The sequence below is a fragment of the Ambystoma mexicanum genome, chromosome 7p (assembly GCF_040938575.1).
Source record: "Ambystoma mexicanum isolate Mex_15411 chromosome 7p, UKY_AmexF1_1, whole genome shotgun sequence".
In the NCBI taxonomy this organism is placed as follows: domain Eukaryota; kingdom Metazoa; phylum Chordata; class Amphibia; order Caudata; family Ambystomatidae; genus Ambystoma; species Ambystoma mexicanum.
The window spans coordinates 723,474,072-723,495,053 of NC_090939.1; the positions used below are offsets into that span (position 1 = coordinate 723,474,072).

The 20,982-nt window shown below is 49.1% G+C and overlaps 1 protein-coding gene across 2 annotated transcripts in view; it reads left to right on the forward strand.

Moving 5' to 3' along the window:
• Window positions 1-20,982, forward strand: part of TXLNG (taxilin gamma) — a 567,462-nt gene that overhangs the window by 188,154 nt on the left and 358,326 nt on the right. For both annotated transcript variants that reach the window (XM_069636805.1, XM_069636806.1), the window contains exon 5: window positions 10,715-10,909. In XM_069636805.1, the coding sequence (XP_069492906.1) occupies window positions 10,715-10,909 (195 nt within the window). The remainder of the gene's footprint in view (window positions 1-10,714; window positions 10,910-20,982) is intronic.

The window sequence follows — 20,982 nt, forward strand, 5'->3', positions numbered from 1 at the left end:
GACAGGGGGCTTCCCCTGCTTACGCTCTTCTCTCTCTCACTCACTGTGCTTCAGTCTACTTGTCTGTTAAATGCACGTCTCTCAGAAAGACATCCTTTATCTTGTACATAATGATGTATTTTAATTTTTTCTTCAGCCAAATCTCTGAATCTTATAATGTTCTTCAATTCTGATGGTCCCATATATGCTAATGTGATGGATGGTCTAGAGAGTTCCTTAGAGGAACAGAGTCCTTGTCCCCTAAGGGGGAGTCACTCCCGGTGTGGTCCCACTTGTCCAGACCCCTAAGGAGGGTCTTGCCGATCGGGCTCACCACCCTTGCCTCGATTCGTCACATAGCCTTCCCCTTATGGCTTCCCCATCTCCTTGTTGAAGGTATGGCCTTTTTTTGGTTGTCTCTGGTTCAAGTTTTGTCTTCCCAGAGTCTGGAGTTCTGGTCTCTCCCCAGTTACAGATGGATGTGTCCAAGAGATTTTAAAGGCGGGACTGGACGTTTGTGTCCTGGGCCAAAGGAGGACTTAATAGTTCTACAAAGGTCTGGAAGTTGTGCCAATAATTACCTCTTCAGGGAGACCAGGTACGATGGCAGTGTTCATGTTTGTGGGTTGATCCTCCAACTCTCAATCTATAAGGACTTTGGGGGTAAGTCTCCACATCCCCATGCAGACACCTTATTCTAACCTCTTGATTACACTGGATATCTTCTGGATGTACAAGATGAGCTCTGTCTGCAGTTTGTCGGCTACCTAAGTCTGAGTGCCTTAGCCCAAACTTTTCTTTTTTGTACTTTCTCATGAGTCTGAAAAGGTTGAGAGGTACAATAATATATTTCAGTTCTATCAGGTTTTTCTTCTGTCTCCTCACCCTCCTTATCATATTTTTCTGCTTCTAATCAGCCTATCTCCATAGGTTCTTCTGGGGTGTTCTTAGGGCAGAACCTGGTGAGATGTCCCTTTTTCTCCACATGAAAAAGAAAAATATTTAAGTTTTTTTTAAATTCGTCCTATTTCTTCTCTAGGAGTTGCTCAGGTTTTGGTTATCGGAGAAGGGTTTCTTTGAGGGGTTTCCTCCTTAACTAGGTATTCTCGAGAAGGACATTTCTTGAACCTCTGAACTTTCTCTGTTTTTAATTTGGGGTTTTATCTTGCATCCCTCATTCATTCTTCTGTTTTCTCTAGGTGTTTTAAATATTTGGCCGTCTTGGAGCTTGAGACTGCCTGAATGGCAGTCTCAAGCGAGGGATGAGGTTGTTGTAATATGCCTCTCTGCAGAGATTGGGGAAGGGTCCTAATAAACTGATCTAAAACTAGGCTCTCAAAGACATCTGGTTGGGTTTTCCTCCCTAACCACTGGGCAAGAATATTTTGTACCCGGCCTACTAATTCCAAGGGAATTTCATTGGGTAATATATTGATGTCCCAAAATGTGAATTTATGAAAAGCATCAGTTTGTCCCACCCGTTCTAACAAGGCCCTCTTTATTTCATAATAAGATGAGTTATGTTATTTGGCATTTGTATAGTGCTCTATATATCATTGGTATGACCTCAAAGCGCTTGTAGGTTGAACACCCTCGGGGACCGTGGTCCAGGTCAGTTGAAAGAGTAGGGTGCTTGGGTGAACCAGTTATTTGTGCAACCGATGTCATAGCCTGATGGTAGCTGCATCCTAGCATTAGGTGTGATGGAATTGGTACAATGTGTGCAGCCTGGCCAGTGGACATCAAGACTGGGTTCTGACTGTTAGGCCTGTGGGACGCTTATGTGTGCAGCTAGGCTGTTTTTCTCGTGGGATATAGCTGCATTCTATTAGAATTATGAGGTGTTCATGGGGTAGTGTTCGTATGTGAGCAGCTAGGCCGAATTGATCGAGGGGTGTAGCTGCACTCTAATTGTGTGATGGTGTGGAGTAGAGAGTGAGCATAGTGATGTATGATGGTTCATCCACATAGCACTCGCACACAATGCGCTTCACAAGTGCTCGATGACCAGGGAAAACGCAAAGACACCCCCACAGGCCATGAATGTCAGGAATGCGAATATTAGCCACTGCACTTGGCCTAGCGACATCGAGACAGTGCAAGTGCCAAGACAGAGACCGGAAGGAACTGTAGAAGAGGGGCTGGTGGGGGGCACAAGCGACATTGCGGCAGACCAAGGCGGTTGGCCACATGGCCACATAACAGCAGTATGGAGGGACCATGGGTTCTGGGGGCACAAGCAACAGCATGGGGACCAGAGGGGGCACAGACATCACGGGGAACCAGAGGGCTGGGGGTACACCGCGACATCAAGGGGCCAGATGGGTGTGGGGGGCACAGAGCAACACTGGGAACGAGAGGGGTACGGGGCACACAGCCATATCTTAAGGGACTGGGGTGGGGGGCATGCGGTTGCTTATTAGCCAAATTAATGAGCTAATACATTGTCATTTGTTGGGAATCTCATTGAGCATTGTTCATCGGGTTGCTAGGGTTTCAATCGCTTCAGAAGGTCGCGGTTGGTATTTATGGAAAGAGCCACGTTTTTAGAGCTTCGAGGAATGTCATAGTCTTGGGTGTGTCGAATATATGGGGGAAGAGTTCCACAGAGTTGGGGCCAAGGTTGCAAAGGCAGCTCCTCCTATACTGGCAACAGAGTTAGAGGTTGGAATCACTAAAAGGCGGGCAGTGCTTGATCTTGGGGTGCGGGATCGGAGGTATGATTTTATCTTTTCTTGTAGGTATAATGGGCCAGTCTTGTGCACAGTATGGTGATTGATGCACAGGGTTCTGAAAGTCGCCCTTCGCCCTGCTGGGAGCGAGTGGAGGGCTCAGAGAGCTGGAGAGATGTGGTCTCTCGGACCCAGGGCAAGGAGCAGTTTAGCAGCAGCGGTTTGCACTATTTGTAGTTTAAGATAGTATGCCAAGGCTCCTAGATAAAGGGAGTTGGCATAGTCCAGACGCCACATCACAATAGACATGACTGTGTCAAGTCTGCTCGGGAAGGAGAGGTAGGGAAAGATGCGTCTGAAGTTTGAGATGGTAGTGACAACATTTTGACACATTGTTGGTCTGACAGGAGAGGGTTAGGCTAGATTCCATAGTGCAGCCTTGTTTTTTTTACTATGTCGGAGGAGGAGGGGGCAAGGGGGCGCGTGGGCCTTGGGAGCAGATGAGGTAGGAGGGCAATGTTGCCGCACACCATGATTTCAGTTTTAGTGGGGTTTATGAGGAGGTGGATTGTCATCCATTGGTCAGTATCTTGAAGACAGGCTTCAAGGTCGGGCTGGGGGTTGGTGCCCGAATTGGGGATTATTAGGATGATTTGGGTATCGTTGGCGTAATTTTAGCACGCGATGTGCATGCGGATGATACTGGGAAGGGTGGTCATATAGAGGTTGAACAGGAGAGCAGATAGGCATGCGTCTTGTGGTACTCCCGTGCTAACCGAGCTGCAGCTGACACAAATAGGGAGAGGAGGGTTATTTGTTTCCTGTTGCCGAGTCCCCAAAGGATTCACATTTTGATATGAGACTTGTAAGTCTCCTTTTAGTAAGGGAGCCAGATAACGGACCTTTAACTCATAGTTCCAATTAAATTGATTGGCTTATCCGTTCGAAGTTTACAAAAAATTCTCCCCTTTCTGATAAGGTTGGCGTACCCTATGGGGAACTATCTGATGGGAGTCCCATTTGTACTTGGTCAAGCCCTTCTTGGAGTTGCTGATCCACTTGGATCTGATGTTCTACTAGTTGCTCCAGGATGGACTTGAGCATACTCATTTCGACGTCCAGGTTAACAGAGGTGGTGGTAGCTTTAGAGTAGCTGCTTCCTCCCACTCAGAATTTTCAGGGATTTGATAGCTATCTTCTAACTTTTCCTCCTGGTCTTAGTCGTCGGGACGTCTAGAGTTAAGTGCTGTGGATGCTAAGGGTTCAGCACGGGCAGTGGGGGATTTTATCCTGTAGAGAAACCCCTCAACGCTCACACCAGACAAAATGCAACCCACTAGGGGAATAAAGCCCAGCACACCTCTTGCAAGGAGAACAAGGTGTAATTTCCACAAAAATAAAGTTGCGCCAGCAAAGCACTCTGCTGCCACGGAATGTTCTGTCTAAAACTGCATGAGCCACACTTTAAAAATTCACTCTGCTTCATCAGTGGTGTAAATTACATAATGTACACATCTGAATGGCTGGTTGGTGAGACCCTTTATATAGGCTACCTGCTCCATAAGGGATGCCGGGCCTTTGGTCGCAGCCCCTTCTATCTTCTTCCATGTGGGTTCCTCCTTGCGTGTCATCGGGCATGAAGCTACAGTGAATTGGACCTTTTGTGGAGAAAAAAAGAACATTCTCTATCTCTAATCTAATGTGCACCTGTTACTGCAGACAAGTGCCAAAAGGATACTTCGAGGTCATTGCATCACACACCAGCTCGATTCCAGACACATCCGCGTCCATCCAAAGCGCCCCACCCTCGTTTTAGAGATTTTGTTTTACCCCTACCGGCACCTCGCAGCACAAATCATGACCTGTGATGAAGGCAACTGGTCCCTGTCTTCTGAACTTTCCTGATTGTTTGGGGTGCGGGGGGTCTAACAGTTTTATGGTCGGTGGTCTGGGACTGACTTGTACCTACGAATGCTGGGGGTTTTGGGACGGGGCATCTGGGCGCTATTACTTGGAGCTGGGACGGGGAAGGCCGAAGGCTTGTGCCCTCCTTCTAGTGAGATTGCTTTTCACAGAGAGCTCTCAATTGTAATTAAATTAGATCAGGAGAATTTCTACTCTCTCCTAGTTGTCTCTTGACTACCTCTGTTTGATATACCCATCACTGGAGGCAGGAGCCGGCCTGTTGGTCAAATGCTCACTTCTAAGGCCCCTCTCTACGCCCTGTCCACTACCAGGTCATTTTCGGGGACCTCCATGCACCCCAACACCTTGACTACAAAGATGCTGCCATCTCACACCTCTGAGAAATTTGGAGTACCTTGACATTGTAACCTCCTGAACCTTGGGTCAGTTCCCTTCCACTGGATTCACTCCTACCACCTTTGTCTGTTGTTTTTTCTGTGTGTTTCTCCCATGTTTAATTGGGATTCGCAGTGCTTATTAAAACCCTGTGCTAACATCTGAATCCCCCATTTGGAAAGTCAAATTTAGCTGTTTTTGCTTGAAAGTCAAATTTTGCTGCCCATTGCTAATGTCTCTGTACTTTGCTTGTTAACTGCTATTTCTCCGTAACTTGCTGGCCCAGTGACCTCACCCACTCCCTTTCGTTCCACTCCTACCCGCTTATTCCCCCACCCCCCTGCTTCTACCTTCCCTCGTTTTGTTTCTCCCATCTTTTGCTTCTCCATTGATTATCCTTCCCTTCAAGTCTGGCAGGAAGAAGTTCAAAAAGGATATCTTGGCTTCCAACCCTGGTCTTCCGATCGCCGACACCTACTCCAATGCTTCCTCCAGACAGACCCTTACTGACATCCTCTTTCTCTCATTCGCTGGATCCATGGACTCTTCATGTGATCTCTGTCCTATCTCCTCATCTCCCATTAATGGTGGCACTCGCTGGGAAGTTCTCATGGCTTCCTTTGACTCCTCTAAAGTCATCATAAATGTCTGCCTTAATGGCAATGTCATGGTCCAAAGCCCTCAGGCCGATCTCCTCCTCCTTGATCAGCGCTTCCATCGCCTCATCAATTTTCTCTCATCCCCTGCTGTCCCTTCCTCTCCCCCTTGACTACCTTTCTCTCTCTCTCTCTCTCTCTCTCTCTCTCTCTCTCTCTCTCTCTCTCTCTCTCTCTCTCTCTCTCTCTCTCTCTCTCTCTCTCTCTCTCTCTCTCTCTCTCTCTTTCTCTCTCTCTTTCTCTCTCTCTCTCTTTCTCTCTCTCTTTCTCTCTCTCTTTCTCTCTCTCTTTCTCTCTCTCTTTCTCTCTCTCTTTCTCTCTCTCTTTCTCTCTCTCTTTCTCTCTCTCTTTCTCTCTCTCTCTTCTCTCTTTCTCTCTCTTCCTCCACCCCTCCTAGGGCTCCTTCACCTCTGCAGGGTGTACCTCTGATCTGTACCTCTCCCTGGAAGGTCTTTAAGGCTGGCAACCTTCATCTCGCCACTCAACTCTCGCTCTGTCGGTTTTGGTCTTACTGAGACATGGTTCACGGCCAGCTCTTTCACGAGCTTTAACACTTATCCCAGATTGTTACAAGATACACTCCGCACCCAGATCTTCCCAGTCCGGGGTGGGGGGGGCATAGCTCTGATCTTTCCTGAGTGGATTCCTGCCTCTATCCTTCCCACTCACTTACTTCTCTTTTGAATGCCTTATCTGTATGCTCGCTCTCTCCTTTCCTATCTTACTGTGGCTACTATCTACCGGCCTCCTGATCAAATCTCCTAATTTCTCTGAGTGGCTGAACCTCTCATCCTCCCTCCTGACCTCTACCACTCAACTCTCCTCCTTGGTGACCTCCATATCTAGCTAGATTCTCCTTGTTGCTCCTCTTTACTCTCCCACAACCTTTGTGACTCCCTCTCCCTGTCCATCCTCCCCTCTGGCACGAATCACTCTGCAGGGCATACACTTGATGTCCTGATCTCCTCTGTCCTCCCCCTCTCCATCCCTCTGACCACTCCTCTCTCCTGGAGCGATCATTCACTCCTCTCCTCTCATCTCTCCCCCTCTTCCCCCGAGGCCAAGCCTACCCCAACATTGCCACCTACCTTCTCGGACTTCCGGCACATGAAGCGTGTCTCAGTTGAGGTTTTCGTCGCCACCTTTTCCCCCCGCCACCCTCCACCTCTGGCTGACTCACATCCTGATACAGCCCTGTCCCTGCTCTACTCTTCTATTTCTGATACTCTTGATGCTCTTGCCCGTGTCCTGAGGATCCATTTGAAGTCCAAACTCAAGGGCAATTCCTGGTATGACTTCAACCTAGCTACACTTAAACATAAGTGTAGGGCAGCTGAGAGGAAATGGAAGGCTTCTTGTTCATCCTTTGACAAACTGGCCTGTCGTCTGCTCCAAAGGCAATACCGACTGTCCTCACCAAGAAGAGAGTCCATATTCAAGCCCGTGTCTCTGCGGCATCTAACAACTCGGCCGAACTCTTCACAATCTGCAAGGAGCTGGCCAACCCTGCTGCAATCTCTACCCCTCCTGTTGCCTCCCAGGCTCTTTGCAATGCTCTTGCCTCACACTTTATCTAAAAAACCCAATACATCTTGTCCACCCTCTCCTCTCCCTTCTCTGTGCATGCTGACCCTCCTTCAGCCACCCCCCACCCTCTTTCTCGTCCTTTCTTCTTTTCTCCCCTGACGAGGTCGCTTGACAAGTCCTATCTATGAAAGTCTTGTCAAAACAGGTTCATCCCTGTTCCTCTAAAACCATCAAGGACCACATTGATACCCTCGCTCTGGCCCTTGCCGATTTCTGCAACCTCTCCTTTGCCTCAGGATCCTTCCCCCCCTCCCCTCTCTGAAGCACTCCCTTGTTCTGCCTCTTCTCAAGAAATCCACAGCTGATCCTTCTTATCTGGCTAACTATCACCCAATTTCCATCACTCCTTTTCTGGGAAAACTCCTGGAAAAGCTGACCATCTCTCAGCTTAACTTTAATTTTGATTCTGTTGACTGTCTCCACATCACCAGTCTGGCTTCAGAGCTGTCAGAAGCACGGAAACTGCTCTCCTAAACATCTGTGAAGATCTGCTCTCCAACCTCGACTCTAACATTCCCTCTGTCCTCCTCCTACTCGATCTCTCTTCTGTCTTCGACATGGTCAACCATACCATCCTGCTCAACTGTCTCTGTGATAACCTGGGTATCACCGATCAGGCTCTGGCCTGGCTGACCTCTTTCCTCTCTGATCGACCCTCCCAGCTCAAATTTGGGTCCTTCCTATCATCTATCTCCCTCTATACCTGTGGTGTTCCCAGGAGTCTAATCTCTCGCCCTGGCTTTTCAACCAATACCTGGCAACTCTTGCACACCGCATTGCCTTTTTCTGCTCCAATTTCCAGTGCAATGCCGACACTCAACTCATTTTCAGGCTGCCCTCAGCCATCTCCTCTCCTTCTCTCATCGATGATTGCCTAACAGCTATTCAAGTTTGGTGTGCCGCCACCAATCTTTGTCTGAATGCCAGCAAGACTGAGATCCTCCTCAATGGCTCACCTCCACCCTCCTTTCCCCGCACTCCCTGGCCAGCCTCCCTTGACCCTCCTCCTACTTCCACCTGCGTGGCTAAGAACCTCGGTCATTGTTGATTCCACACTTTCCTTCTGCGCCCATATCTCTGATGTCTCTAAAAAGTCAAACTTCCTACTTCACCTCCTCAAAGATACTTTCCTCTCCTTTCCCCCAGAAGCTCACTGTCTCCCAAGCTCGGGTTCTCTCTAGGTTGGACTATTTTAACAGCCTCTTTCTAAATCTACCTGCCTCTACTCTGCGCCATGGGATCAGATCTCTCCAGCTCTGAACTCTCTCCATTGGCTCCCAGTGGATGCAAGGATTACATTACAAACACTCTGCATTGTTCACAAGGCTTTCTGAGGCTTGGGTCTAAAATACCTCCCCTCTTGAGCTCTGCTCCTCTACCCCGAACTCCCTCGGGGTCAGTCGTTTTTCAAAGAAACTAGCTGGGGGCAGACCTGTCTTCGTTTAGGGCCTCCCTCTGGAACAACTGCCCAGCCAATCTGAAACTTGAGGAGAACCATCTCTGGTCCCGGAAGCACCTGAAGACCTTCCTCTTTACTTCTGCCTTTGCGCCCCCCTTACCCTCCTGCTGATATGTTCTCTCTCGGCACTGTGCACCTGGCCTACCCTCTGTTTTCCGGGCCCAGGTACCTGCTCACCCCGCCACCCTCCTGCACTGCCTCTGGGCCACCCCTTGCACTGGGGTCTGTATCTGTACCCATACAGCCCCTCCCTCTCTTCGCCCTGCACTTATCCGACATACCCTGTCCGCTGCCTATACCCAGCACTTGCTGGCTGCATTACCATTGTTTGCTGCCTTATTTATTATCTGTTTCTCCTTTGCTCCGCACTTACCACCCCCCTCCCCCCTTACATGCAGTTTCCCTCGCACTTGCGCGTTCTCAATGTTACTGGGCCTAGTAAGATTGTTGTATAGTTTTCCCCCCGTTTCCCCTCCCTTGCCACGGTCTGAAACACTTGTGTATGAGCACGATAGAAATAAAATATCAATATCAATTGTGATCCATGATTTCTTGGGTTGGGTTTGCTTTGTTGTGACTTGATCTTCCCGCACTGCTGGGGTTGGGTCACTGGATTACACTTCACATTTATATAATTCTCTCTGGCTTGCTCCATTCTTCTTAAATGATAGGGTACTTTCCCCTATTCCAAGGCCATTTGTGCCCAGTTCTTAATGGCTTCTTTTTTAGGGTTACTCCTTTATTCTCCTTATCGCATCAACACAGTTCCACTTAAATTACTTTATATTCAGTATCTTGTCAATTCCACAGGGACGCGCTTCTCCAGCTCCATAACAATGCCCCAGCGGCATCCCACTTCTCCAGTTCTCACTGTATCTGCAGGGGAACGCTATCGGGCTTGGCATTTACTCTGGTTCTCTTCCTCGTCTGGATCTCGTGCTTCTCAATATTGTCGGTATCCCGCCCTCAGTCCTCTCTCTGGTATTGAACGGCTTTTGGTTCGGATAGCTGGGCATCGTTTACTCCACAGCTGGATGGTTTCAGTGCTGCCCCTAAGTTGTCGTGTTCACACCACCACCGGGATTAGTATTCCCTTTTCCACTTGCTTCTCTCTGCCCATAAGTCAGGCCTCCATTGTTTCCCTCTGGCGTTCTGGACTTATCTGAGTCGCGGGCTCCTTGTCCTCGCCTCCACCAGGCGGCACGTTGTCTGGGAGCTACCCCGACTTACGTGCTCTGTGTTTTGCCTCTTCTGTGTGTGACCTCTCCCATCGTCAGTCTGCTCGTCTCAGTTATATGTAAGTCTCTCATTAAAGAGACCAGTTTCCTTGTACATAATAATTTATTTTAGTTTTGTCTTCAGCCAAATCTCTGGATACTATACTGTTTGTCACATTGATTTATTTATTGGGCATTTATAAAGCGCCTCTACATCAAATGGTGTTTCAAGGTGGCAGAAGACAAAGTGGGGACAGATTAGATAACATGAATAACGGCCCTACTAGGCCTTGTGGCATTCGGATTGTGCAAGTGCAGTAACAAAATGTGCAGAGGAAGGGAAATGGGAGTTTGGGGGTAAGGGGGAAGGTGAGGGCAAGTGCCAAGGGGAGGCCAGGTGGGCAAGTACTACTATGGTGGGTGGCCTAGGGTGTTCCTCTGAGTTCTTGTCCCCTAAGGGGGAGTCTCTCCCAGTGAGGTCCCACTTTCCCAGAGCCCAAGGGAGGCTCTTGGTCAGCGAGCTCTCCTCCGTAGCCTCAAAAGGGGAGGTACCTTGATTCGCCACAGCCATTAGCAAACACAGGACTGCTTGCCACTGTTGGCATTTTCTGTTCTTACTGTTGTCTTTCTTTAATAGTTATGCACAAGTCACTGTTCCTGTCAGTGTTTCAAATGTCAGACATATACTGTTCATTATGTAGCGTTAAGCCAAATTGATTTCTTTGTTGTAATGTACGTGTACAGATGGACACTTCTGCTTGTTTAGTGTGAATTATCTCAAAGGAATGTTTATTAAAAAAAATCGGCTTCAAAGACTTAAGGATACATTATTTTACTACAAAGGAAGAAAATCTCCAGCAAGCACGTGATGATGAAGAGCGGCGAAAAGAGGCCAGTGCGCACTTCCAGATGACCTTGAATGAGATAAAAACACAAATGGAGCAACATGACATATACAACGCTAAATTGCGCCAGGAAAATATTGAGCTGGGAGAAAAGCTGAAAAAACTGATAGAACAGTATTCCCTGCGGGAAGAGGTAAGCCTCTACAGCATCACCCTATTTAATAGACAATTCGTTTAATACAATGTAGCCTCAAAATGTACAATTGCTATTGGACACCGTTGATTAACTCTTTCATGTCCAGTTTGTATGGAGAATTGAAAGGACAAGTTACTTGTTATGCCTGGCTAGTAACCTGCAACCTTAGAATTGTACCTTTGAAATTACAGTGGATTACATTTCAAGAGACTTATTTCTGAGATACCTTTGTTATAGGGTTTTACACTGCCCTCTACTGCTGTTTGCATGGTCTCTCGGTGCTTTGAGACCTGAAAAAAAGAGTTGGCTGTGTTTGGTTAGTGGGAAAAAAGGCAATGGAAGGTAGATATGCTGTTGTCTTGATGCAGGATGTTTTGGAAGTATCTGCATGCTATGTGCAAGTCACTTTTTAGGTGAATTTTGTCAAAAGCATTTATCTGTATCCAGAGGGAATCCTTATGTGCCTGCAGTGTTAGTGTGCGTTGGTTGGGACTATGCTTTATTAAAGAGATCTGATGTTTTTATGTGTTGCGAGCCAGTGTTTACTAGCCATGTGAGGGTGGTTTAGTTGTATGCGTTATATGTGGACGAAAGTAGAATTTGTGTAACTAGGTGCAGTCAGTGGTAGATGCTGATTGGCATTTGAAGCATCCTATCAAGAGTGGCGATACCAATGTCCTGGTAGTGATACACTTTGGGGTGGTCATTGTAAGGAGAATGTTTGGTATGTGTGGGTTTGCTGACCATTCTTTGAGCTTGCTCCTGAATTATAGTAGAGTTAAACTCTAAGAACTTTAACCCATCTAGGAGCAATTAACTGGAAAAAAATGAAAAAAGGAGTAAGGTAACAGTGGGTAATAGCTTGGACAAGTCGCCGTGCAGATAGGTGACAAAAGCATTTGTGCTGTGGCTGGCATCGAAGGTTATGCTGGAAGAACAGTGGCATCTTTGCATGCAGTTCAGATGGGGATATGCAGCGTAGTGTGTGCTCCAATGATGGTACTTTGGTTATGTTGGCAGTTTTTCAGCTGGTAAGAGGCCCTCAACCTGCTCTCTATGGAATGGTGTGTGGTGCAAGATTGAAGTCCAAGAGCAATTGTGTTCTAGTTGGTTGACCATGGCCATCTTGAAGTTATCGGTTGTGACCTGTTGGGGAGAATTCTCAGAAATGTGGCAATTCCCTTCTATATTAGAGGCCCCTAGCTCTTTTGCTGGGCTTTAGGACTTTTCATTTCTAACCTTGGAGTGAGACCTTTTTCCCACTCACTCAAGTATTTTTCTGTGATTTGGTCTGTTTCTTTTGACTTAGGAGTCTGACAAACTCCATAGGCATCATCTTTACATTGTGACACACAGCTCCTTCGGTGCAGTGGCACAGGGAAGTCTCAGATTTTCCAAAGGTTTAAATACCTTCTCTTGGTGAAACTACTGTTTCCAAGAGCAGTGAAGTGAAATGGACTTAACTTACATTTTGTAATTTTCTAGACCCAGCACACACTCTTAAAATAGGGTGCTGGAGGGGTTACTTAGTATCCACTTTGTCTAGTTTCTCATGTAACATTTTTGTTTCCCTTTCTACAATTAATGGCTGGTGGCATTGGGTTACTTTATCCTACCATTGTGTGTTTCTACCGTGAGCTGCAATTGCAGCTGCAGTAAAACACCCATGGGTGCCCATTTTGTCAAAATGGCCCTGGTCTTTTTTTCGCCATTTCTTGTTGGAAAGGTCCTTCTTGGGATTCACTCTGCGTGCCAAACCAGGTCTGGTCCCTTTGTTTTGTCTTTGGCGGGAATTCACTGGTGAAGCCTGCCTCTGGCTCCAGCGTTTCTGGCAGGGCAGCGAGTGAGGGAGGTTCCCGAAACTCCCTGTGCTTAATCCCCTTGGTTACAGGAAGGCACCCAAAGGTGATTGGCTGGCTGTCCTTGGAGAACTGCCACCTTGCTTTGTGAGTGACAGCTAGGCTGCGAATGAATGGGAGAAACCTGCATAAAAGGCGAGGCGTTTGGCTTGGAAAGCTGAGTCGACCACTGGACGGAGGAATCCGAAGGAGAACTTGGAAGAGACGCTTGCTGCAACTCCTGGACCGTTCGTTTGCCCATTGAAGCCCTGGTGCATTGCTTAAGCTCCGAATTCGCCTCAACCAGAGAAGCCCTGCAATGGACGACTTCTCCCCTTGGGTTGCTGGGAACAATCAACCCCAAAGCGAACTCTTCTTGACATCCTCTCGGAGCTGGCTGTACTTCCATTGCTTCTTCTGGAACCGATTGCCAGGGAGAGGAAAACCAGAATGAGTACATAATTTTTAAGTCCGACCCGAGCTACAGGAAGGTCTCCGGACTCCCATGAAGCACGACTGACCAAGCCCGAGTCACCTCAACAGAGTGCTGGACCCCAGATGCGAGGAAAGTCCATAAAGGTATCCGAGAACCGCAGTGGTGCTGTTTGCGAGAGCCGTGAGGAGCTGAATCCGCAAAGTGCCGCTGATCTGAAGTTTGCCCATTGCTGCCGCCAACCTTCTATTCGTAGTGCAGGAGTCCCCAGACGTTCTCCCTCTTGTCCGCATGACTGAGGCCCAGGAAAAATAGGATCTGCAGACCTACACAGGAACAGAAGCCAGCTCGAACCAGTTTTCTTCAAACCAAAGGTACTGTAAAAGTAAGGGGACTTGCCTCTTGTTGTGTAGCCTTGCTAGCTCTCAGTTGAGACTTGTGTTGGTTGCCCTTGCAGAGTTGCTAGCAGCTTTGCCCCTCACAAGCCTCCCAGCTTGTGGCCCTTCAGTGATTTCATTTTCTGCAAAGACTTCTAAAACAATGTGCATGACTTTTCTTTTTTTTTTTTACCTACCTGCAAGAAGTGCTTCAGCTCCTCTTGACTTTTGCTCAACTAATATTGGCTGTCCTAGTTCCCTGAAAGACTCTTCTTACCTCTGTCCTTGTGCTTTTAACTATTCCCCAGGAAAGGGTTAATTTCTCCAGCATTGGATCTTTCATGGATTTACCTGCTGTGAATATTTCCTGTCATCAGGCTGGGAAACCTTGGTAACATTTATATAGCGGTTTTCCTATGGAAAATGTCGGCACAGAATGTCCTATCGGAGTCTTTATGGGTCCTTTGGGCTGCACCAATCGGACGCCAGTATAAATCAGTCCACCCCCGCAGCTTCCTTCAGATTTCAACAGTCAACTGTGGGATCACCTTGTGTTCGCTCCTGCTAATTTGTGCTCTGTATTTTCTACAGCTTCGCTGCTCTGGTGTGTTCCAGACCCATCATGTCATCTGTTGGCCCGGAGAAGTCGTTCCGTCCATGCGAGACCTGCGGCCTTAAGAACGTGTATGAAGGGGACCGTCATGCGGACTGTCTGTACTGCCTGTACCCCAATCACTCTGTGGAGAACTGCAAGATTTGCCAGGGGTTCTCCCAGAAGAAGCTCATAACCGGCGGCTCATTTGCTGGTTGAATGAAGGGGCCTCTACGGGATTGGAGGTTGGTTGGACCTGCCGGGCCAAGTCTTCTACTTCTTCGGGGAAGTGGTCTCCTTCGCGCTCGAGGGTGCAGTCGACAGAGCCAGTGCCAAAGAAACCGCACCCGTGGGCAGGCCCGGCTTCGGATTTAGGAAAGAACAGAGTCTTCGGTGGCAAGGCTGATGCAGACGGGTAGGTGGTCCGGAGGCCCCGCTCCAGGCACACCTGCGCCACGGGCTGAGACGTCGAAGGATTTGAGTGGCTAACCGGAGAAGCCTGTGGATCCATCGTGCAGGCCCTCGTCTTTGGACAAGGAGAAGTCGCAATCACATTTGTCGTCGTCGACGAAGTAGTAGTCTTCGAAGGACCAGCGTCATTCGCCATCTGGCAAGGAGTCTTCCGAACACTGTTTCAGCTCTGCTCCCAATCTGTTCTTTGCCGGCAAACCCCAGGCCACCAGCTGGGGCCTCGATTCCACAAGCTCGTCGACAACGCCCCTTTCTCAATGACCACATTGATGCCGATGATCCCTTCCTCCACCTTGCTGACAACGACTTTGGGTACGGCCTTGCTGGTGATTAAGATGTTGACTACTGCCTCGTCGACGGCTGTTTCGGCGAGAGTGAGACTCCCGAGTTCTACAGTTCCGCTGGGGACCGATGGCAGTCCGTTGGTTTCCAAGGAAGTGCTGTGGCAGTCTGGGAAAGGCTTTGCACCTTTGCTCCCGATGGAGATTCTACAGCAAGATCTCTCGACCTACAATTTTGCCTCTAGTGTGGAGGAGTCGCTGCATCAGTTCCTTCTACCCTTGGGCGTTGGGCCTATGGCCAGCTATTCCATCCATGTTGGGCAGCCTGGGGGCTGTTCTGCAGTATCCGTTGGTGAACCCGCACTCCCTACTCTCAATGCAGGTGCGACTACACTGCAGTTGCTCCTCGGACAGTTGGATGCCTGGCTCCCGGTGCCCCAAACCCCGGTGGAGCCCTTTGAGCAGGAGTTACCGACAGTTCCCTGACAGATGGAGGTGGGGCGGGGGTGCCCCTCACGAGGGTCAACCACGGAAGTCTCCCCAGGTTCGGCCAACTGTTCCATCGCCTAGGGGATACACCCATCCTCGTAGGGATCAAGAAAGGGAGCTGGTGGAGTCTGAACCAGATAGCGTTCGCAAAACACGCTCTTGACGGTTTTGTCCTTGCCCAAGCATGCAGATACCTGGGATACGAAACCAGTCCAGCACAACCCTCGCCCCCGGACGATGTGGGCGCTTTTCATGCCATGTTGGCCAAGTTTTGCCAGGAGTTTGGCCTTACTCTAGAGGAGGAGAGAAAAGATTGCTTTCTGTTCGATCATATGGGGAAAAGACGGAAGGCAGTCTTCTCTATACCCATTTTGGATCATGTGTGGCAGGAAGGCCTTCGCACGATGCGCCATCCGTTCAGAGCCTGTGGTCAAGGGCCGCTTGGAGGCGCTAGAGTCCATGCCAAAGTGCCTTACGTCGCAGCCCACTCTGGAGTCTGTGGTGTCGGTGCTGCCAGTAGGAAGGTGCGAAGCCAGCTTAAGTGTGCGACTCCCCCGGACAATGAGGGCCGTAAGCTGGATGCGTTTGGCAAGAAGGTGCTGACTGTGGGGGCGAAGGCGGCCAACTCATTGTCCATAATGGCACAGATTGGCACCGCTGCTGGACCATCTACCTGAGCAGCAACAGGAGGCAATGCTTCTGGTTCGTGAGGGGGAGGAAGCCTCCAATCATAGCATTAACATTGCGGTGGACTTGGTGGAATCTGGATTTAAACGGACAAATAATGGGGTCGTCCTCCGGTGGCAGGCATGGTTGCGCTGTACCGATTTTTGACCTGTGGTACAGCACAAAGTGGTGGACATGCCTTGTGAGGGGGGGAGCAGCTGCTTGGGGAGAAAATTGATGAGGCTCTGAAGAATATGAAGGAGGATTCGAATACAGCAAGGTCCCTGGCGACGCTGCAGGGTAGGCATTTGTTTCGTCCCTTTCGCTCATTTCGGGAAGCCTCGGAACGCCAGGTTTGTGGGTTCCCCCTGCAAGGGGGGGAATACAGTCACTCCAGCTATTCCTTCAAGGCTTTTGTCGAACTTACCAGTCAGCCCAGCGGAACAAGGACTATCAAAGCCAGCGAAAGAGGGGGTTCCGCCTCTACTTGGGGCCGCCAGTCCAAGCCTCAACCATGACTTCCACAAGGACAGTCGACTTGGAGGGAGAATGGCACAACATTTTGACAAGTGGTGATTGCTTACGACAGACCGATGGGTGCTGGATGCAGTCCAATATGGCCACTTGTTGGAGGTCCTGAAGTCAGAGGACGAGGCACCGATTCCCGTTTTTTGTCATCAAAAAGCCGAATGGAAAATGGCGGCTCATTCTGGACCTAAGGCCTCTAAACAAAACTGTGAAACGCCAAAGGTTCAGGGTGCTAACTTTGCAAGATGTTATTCGGACGGTGCAGCTGGGGGAGTTTCTGGCGTCATTGGATCTAGAAGATGCTTATTTCCACATCCCCATGCACCCCAAACATTGCAAGTTCCTACAGTTTGTGGTCCGCAACGAACATTACCAGTTTCGTGTTCGCCCTTTGGCCTCAAGTCTGCTCCCAGATCTTTCACCAATTGCCTGGCTCTGGTGGCAGCCTACCTCTGCAGGGAGGGGCACCAATATTTATCCGTACCTGGATGACTAGTTAGTCAGGGGGGCGACTCGTCAGCGGGCATCAGTCTCCATGCAGCAATGCTCCTGTTGCAGCGTCTGAGCTTTTGCAATCAACTTCGCCAAATCTTGTCCGATGCCCTCCAGGGTCTGGGTTTTTCTGGGGGCCCATTTTCATACGCAGCTCAATCTGGTGAAGCCATCTGTGGAAAGGATAGAGAAGCTATTGTCCATAGCTGGTTCCTTTCTGCCGGGAACATTGATCACGATCCGAGTATACATGTCTCTCCTCGGCATCCTGCATCCCACTAATCCCGAATTGTCCTCTGTTCATGCGGCCAGTGCAGGAGTGTCTCGCTTCAAGATCGTCACAGTTCCTCTTTTCCTGGTCCGACAAGGTTCTCATAGCCTGGGCGCTGGCAGACACCCTGCTGTGTTGGACTAGCTTCGACAACATCGTGAGGAGTATGCCCCTGGTGGAGCTTGATTTTCAGTACACGATTGTGACGGACGCTTCCCAGATGGGATGGGGAGCACACCTTGACCAGTTTCAGATGCAAGGCCTATGGTCCCGCAAGGAGGCTTCATTGCACATCAACGTTCTGGAGTTGAGGGCAGTACACTGGGCACTGAAGTCTTTCCTGACCCTCATTCAGGGCTCAGTGGTACAGGTTCTGACGGACAACACCACAACTGTTTTATTTTCGAAAGCAGGGAGGCACGCATTCGCAGCCCCTGTCCAGGTAGGCTCATGCGGTCTGGCACTGGGCCATAGCGCAGAGGATCCACCTGGTGGCTTACTATTTGCCGGGGGTTCAAAACGAGCAGGCGAATGTACCAGCAGACCATCAATTCAAATGCACGAATGGCAACCAAAGGAAGACCAAAAGGTGAGGATATTCAGGAAATGGCAGACTCCCCTGCTGGACCGGTTTGCCAGCCCAGAAAACAGGCAGTGCAGGCTCTTTGCCAGCAAGGTGGCTCATCTGGACCCGGGGGGGGGGGGGAGGCACAAGTTCTCATTCCCTTGGACGGGCCTGTTCGCATACGTGTTCCCTCAGTTTCTTCTGATCCGGAAAACAATCCAGATGGTGCGCAAGGTGATCCTGGTGGCCCTGTTTTGGCCCCGACAGGCCTGGTTCTCAGAGCTTCGTCACCTAACAGTGGACGACCCTCTACATCTGGGGTCAGAGCCGGATCTTCTGTCACAGAATGAAGGAATAGTGTGGCATCACAACCCCGGCTCCCTCAGCCTTGCCACGTGGCTCCTGACCACTACGAATTTGGATACCGGAGTATTCTACAAGACTGTTGCTGCATCTTGGCGGCCGCAAGGGCGCCATCTACCAACTTGTCTTACAGCCGAAAGTGGAAAAGGTTCTGTGTCTGGTGCTCGCAGCAACCGGACTTGCAGCCGTTCCAGGTTACGCCCCCACAGCTTCTGCCCTATCTTTTGCATTTGGCAAATGGGGGTCTGGTGTTGTCATTGATCAAGGTCCACTTGGCTGCCATCTCCAGGTTTACAAGACAATGCAACTCTACACCTCTGTTCAGCGACAGCTTGATGAGGCATGTCCTCGTTTTCTCCAGTCTGGAGTCTCAAATTGGTGCTCTCGGCCCTCCTGAAAACTCTGTTTGAACCCATGTCCACGGCAGCAGTGAAGTTTCTCACGTGGAAAGTTGCTTTACTGGTGGCCCGTTACATCTGCCAGGCTGGTTTCCGAACTTGTGGTTCTGGTTATCGATCCGCTGTATCTGAGGTTCATGAGGGACAAGGTTCTCCTATCTACAAATCCTCACTTTATTCCTAAGATTCCAACGGAGTTTCATAAGAACGCTACGTTACCTTTGCCTACCTTTTTTTCCAAAGGTGTGCACTCCAGCTGAGAAAGCGCTATATTCCTTGGATGTCAAGAGGGCTTTGAAGTTTTATCTGGACAGGACTCAGGACTTCGAGACAACTATTTGTGGCTTTCGTCCCCTCGAATAAGGGGAAGCCTATCTCGAAGCGGGGCCTTTCCCTTTGGGTATCTACAATTTCCTTGTGCCACAAAAAAGTCCGGCAAACCGTTGCAGTCAACTCCCAGGGCCCATTTCACAAGGTTCCCGGCATCGTCGGCGGCACTGTGGGCAGGCATACTGCTCAGTGACATTTGCCAAGCAGCAACATGGGCGGTCCGCACACCACCAGACACTGTCTGGGTCAACAGCATTCGGAGGATGTACACGGTGAGTGTGCGGTCCTCTAACGCCTCTTTCATTAAGATAAGCCCCCGCAGCTTCTGGGGGTTGGTTTTACTAATGCTTTCGGTCTGAATTGCTGAACATGCATGTTTCTCTATCGTTAGTTTGTGGATGCCTGGGGCATGGGTCTTGTTTGCCTGTTATGCACCTCCAGGTTATCTTACTGTTATGAAGTCTATTGACAGCATGTGAATCCATGTAAGATCCAATGCTGGAGAAGGGAGTAGTTTCTTACCTGTAACTCCGTTTCTCCAGCGTTTGTATCTTATGGATTCACATATGCTCTCCAGCTTTCCCCATTCAGGCAACCATATGTTTCAGGGTTCCTCCATTTTGAAGGAGTTTAAAATCTGAATGGAAGCCGCGGGGGTGGGGCTGTTTATACTTGGCTTCCTATTGGTGCAGCCCAAAGCACCCATAAAGACGTCAATAGGACACTGTCAATGTTTTCCATAGGAAAACCGCTATATAAAAGTTACTAAGGTTTCCCAGCCTGACTGGGAAATATTCACAGCAAAGCTGGAGAAATTGAGTTACAGGTAAGAAGCTACACCCTTTGCATTGGCGGGTTCAAAACTTACTTACCTGCTTAAGAATATTTGTTAACCATTGTTTTCTTTCCCCCTCTTTTCCTGTTTTATTTTTAAATGTTTTTATTGGCATTTCTTAAATTGACATGGTGCCATCAATGTGCATGATTGCCAACATATAGTATATAACACAAGTATAAGAACATTATAACCGAACAATAGCCAACAGTAACTGCCTCCAAATGTCTTTCATCCTATTAGTTGCATCCCTTTAGAGTAGGATAATTTATTACGCGTTCCTTTAGCTTTTATATTAGGTGCATTTAGAGCTGTGTGGAGTTACCAAAAATAAAACTTCTAACACTAAACAACAACAGTCTACATGTGGAAAGGGCATCTGGCTCAGGTGGGTATGTCACCGATAAAAGTTCCATTTCTCGGGGAGTGAAGGGGATAGTGATCGGGATGACATCGTCTGTGTTTCAGGCTTGAGTTCGGGGGTAGTGAGAGTAGTACAGTTCTTCAGGGGGGTTTATGATCTGCGCTGAAGTGTATGTCTCGCAGGAGGGCCTTCCAAGAGTCAAGGGTGCCACTCGACATGTCTCCTCCATAGGAGACTCCATCCTGCCAGGCTCTGGTTTCGGCTGCGGTCCATCTCTCCAATTCTCTCAACCAGCGCTCATGTCTCGGTCCCCCTGGTGTCTTCCATGCCATGGCTATGGTTCTCTTCGCCAGTATGCATGCGATATCCATCAGCTTTATGACGTGTTTGTATTTGCTTGGCCTAGGGTAAGTCCCTAATAGGCATTCTCCGGAAGTCCACGCATATCTGCTTATTCCGGCATCTGTGCAGGTCTGTCGAACTCTGGACCACAACGCCATTACCTTGGTGCAAGTCCAGAACATGTGGATGAGATCAGCCCCGTCACTCCCACACCATGGGCATGCTGAGGAGGCCTGTTTGTTGAAGGAGGCCACCCTGTGCGGGGTCATATACGTCCGGTGTAGGACGTTTAGTTGTATCTGGCCAAATCTAGAGTTCCTCGAGACCTTCTTGGGGTATAAGAGTACTCTCTCCCATTCTTTGTCTGTGAGTGCAGTTTCGAGATCCACTTCCCACTTCGCCTTTAGCGCAGGGCTTTTGGGATTAGGTTTGTCA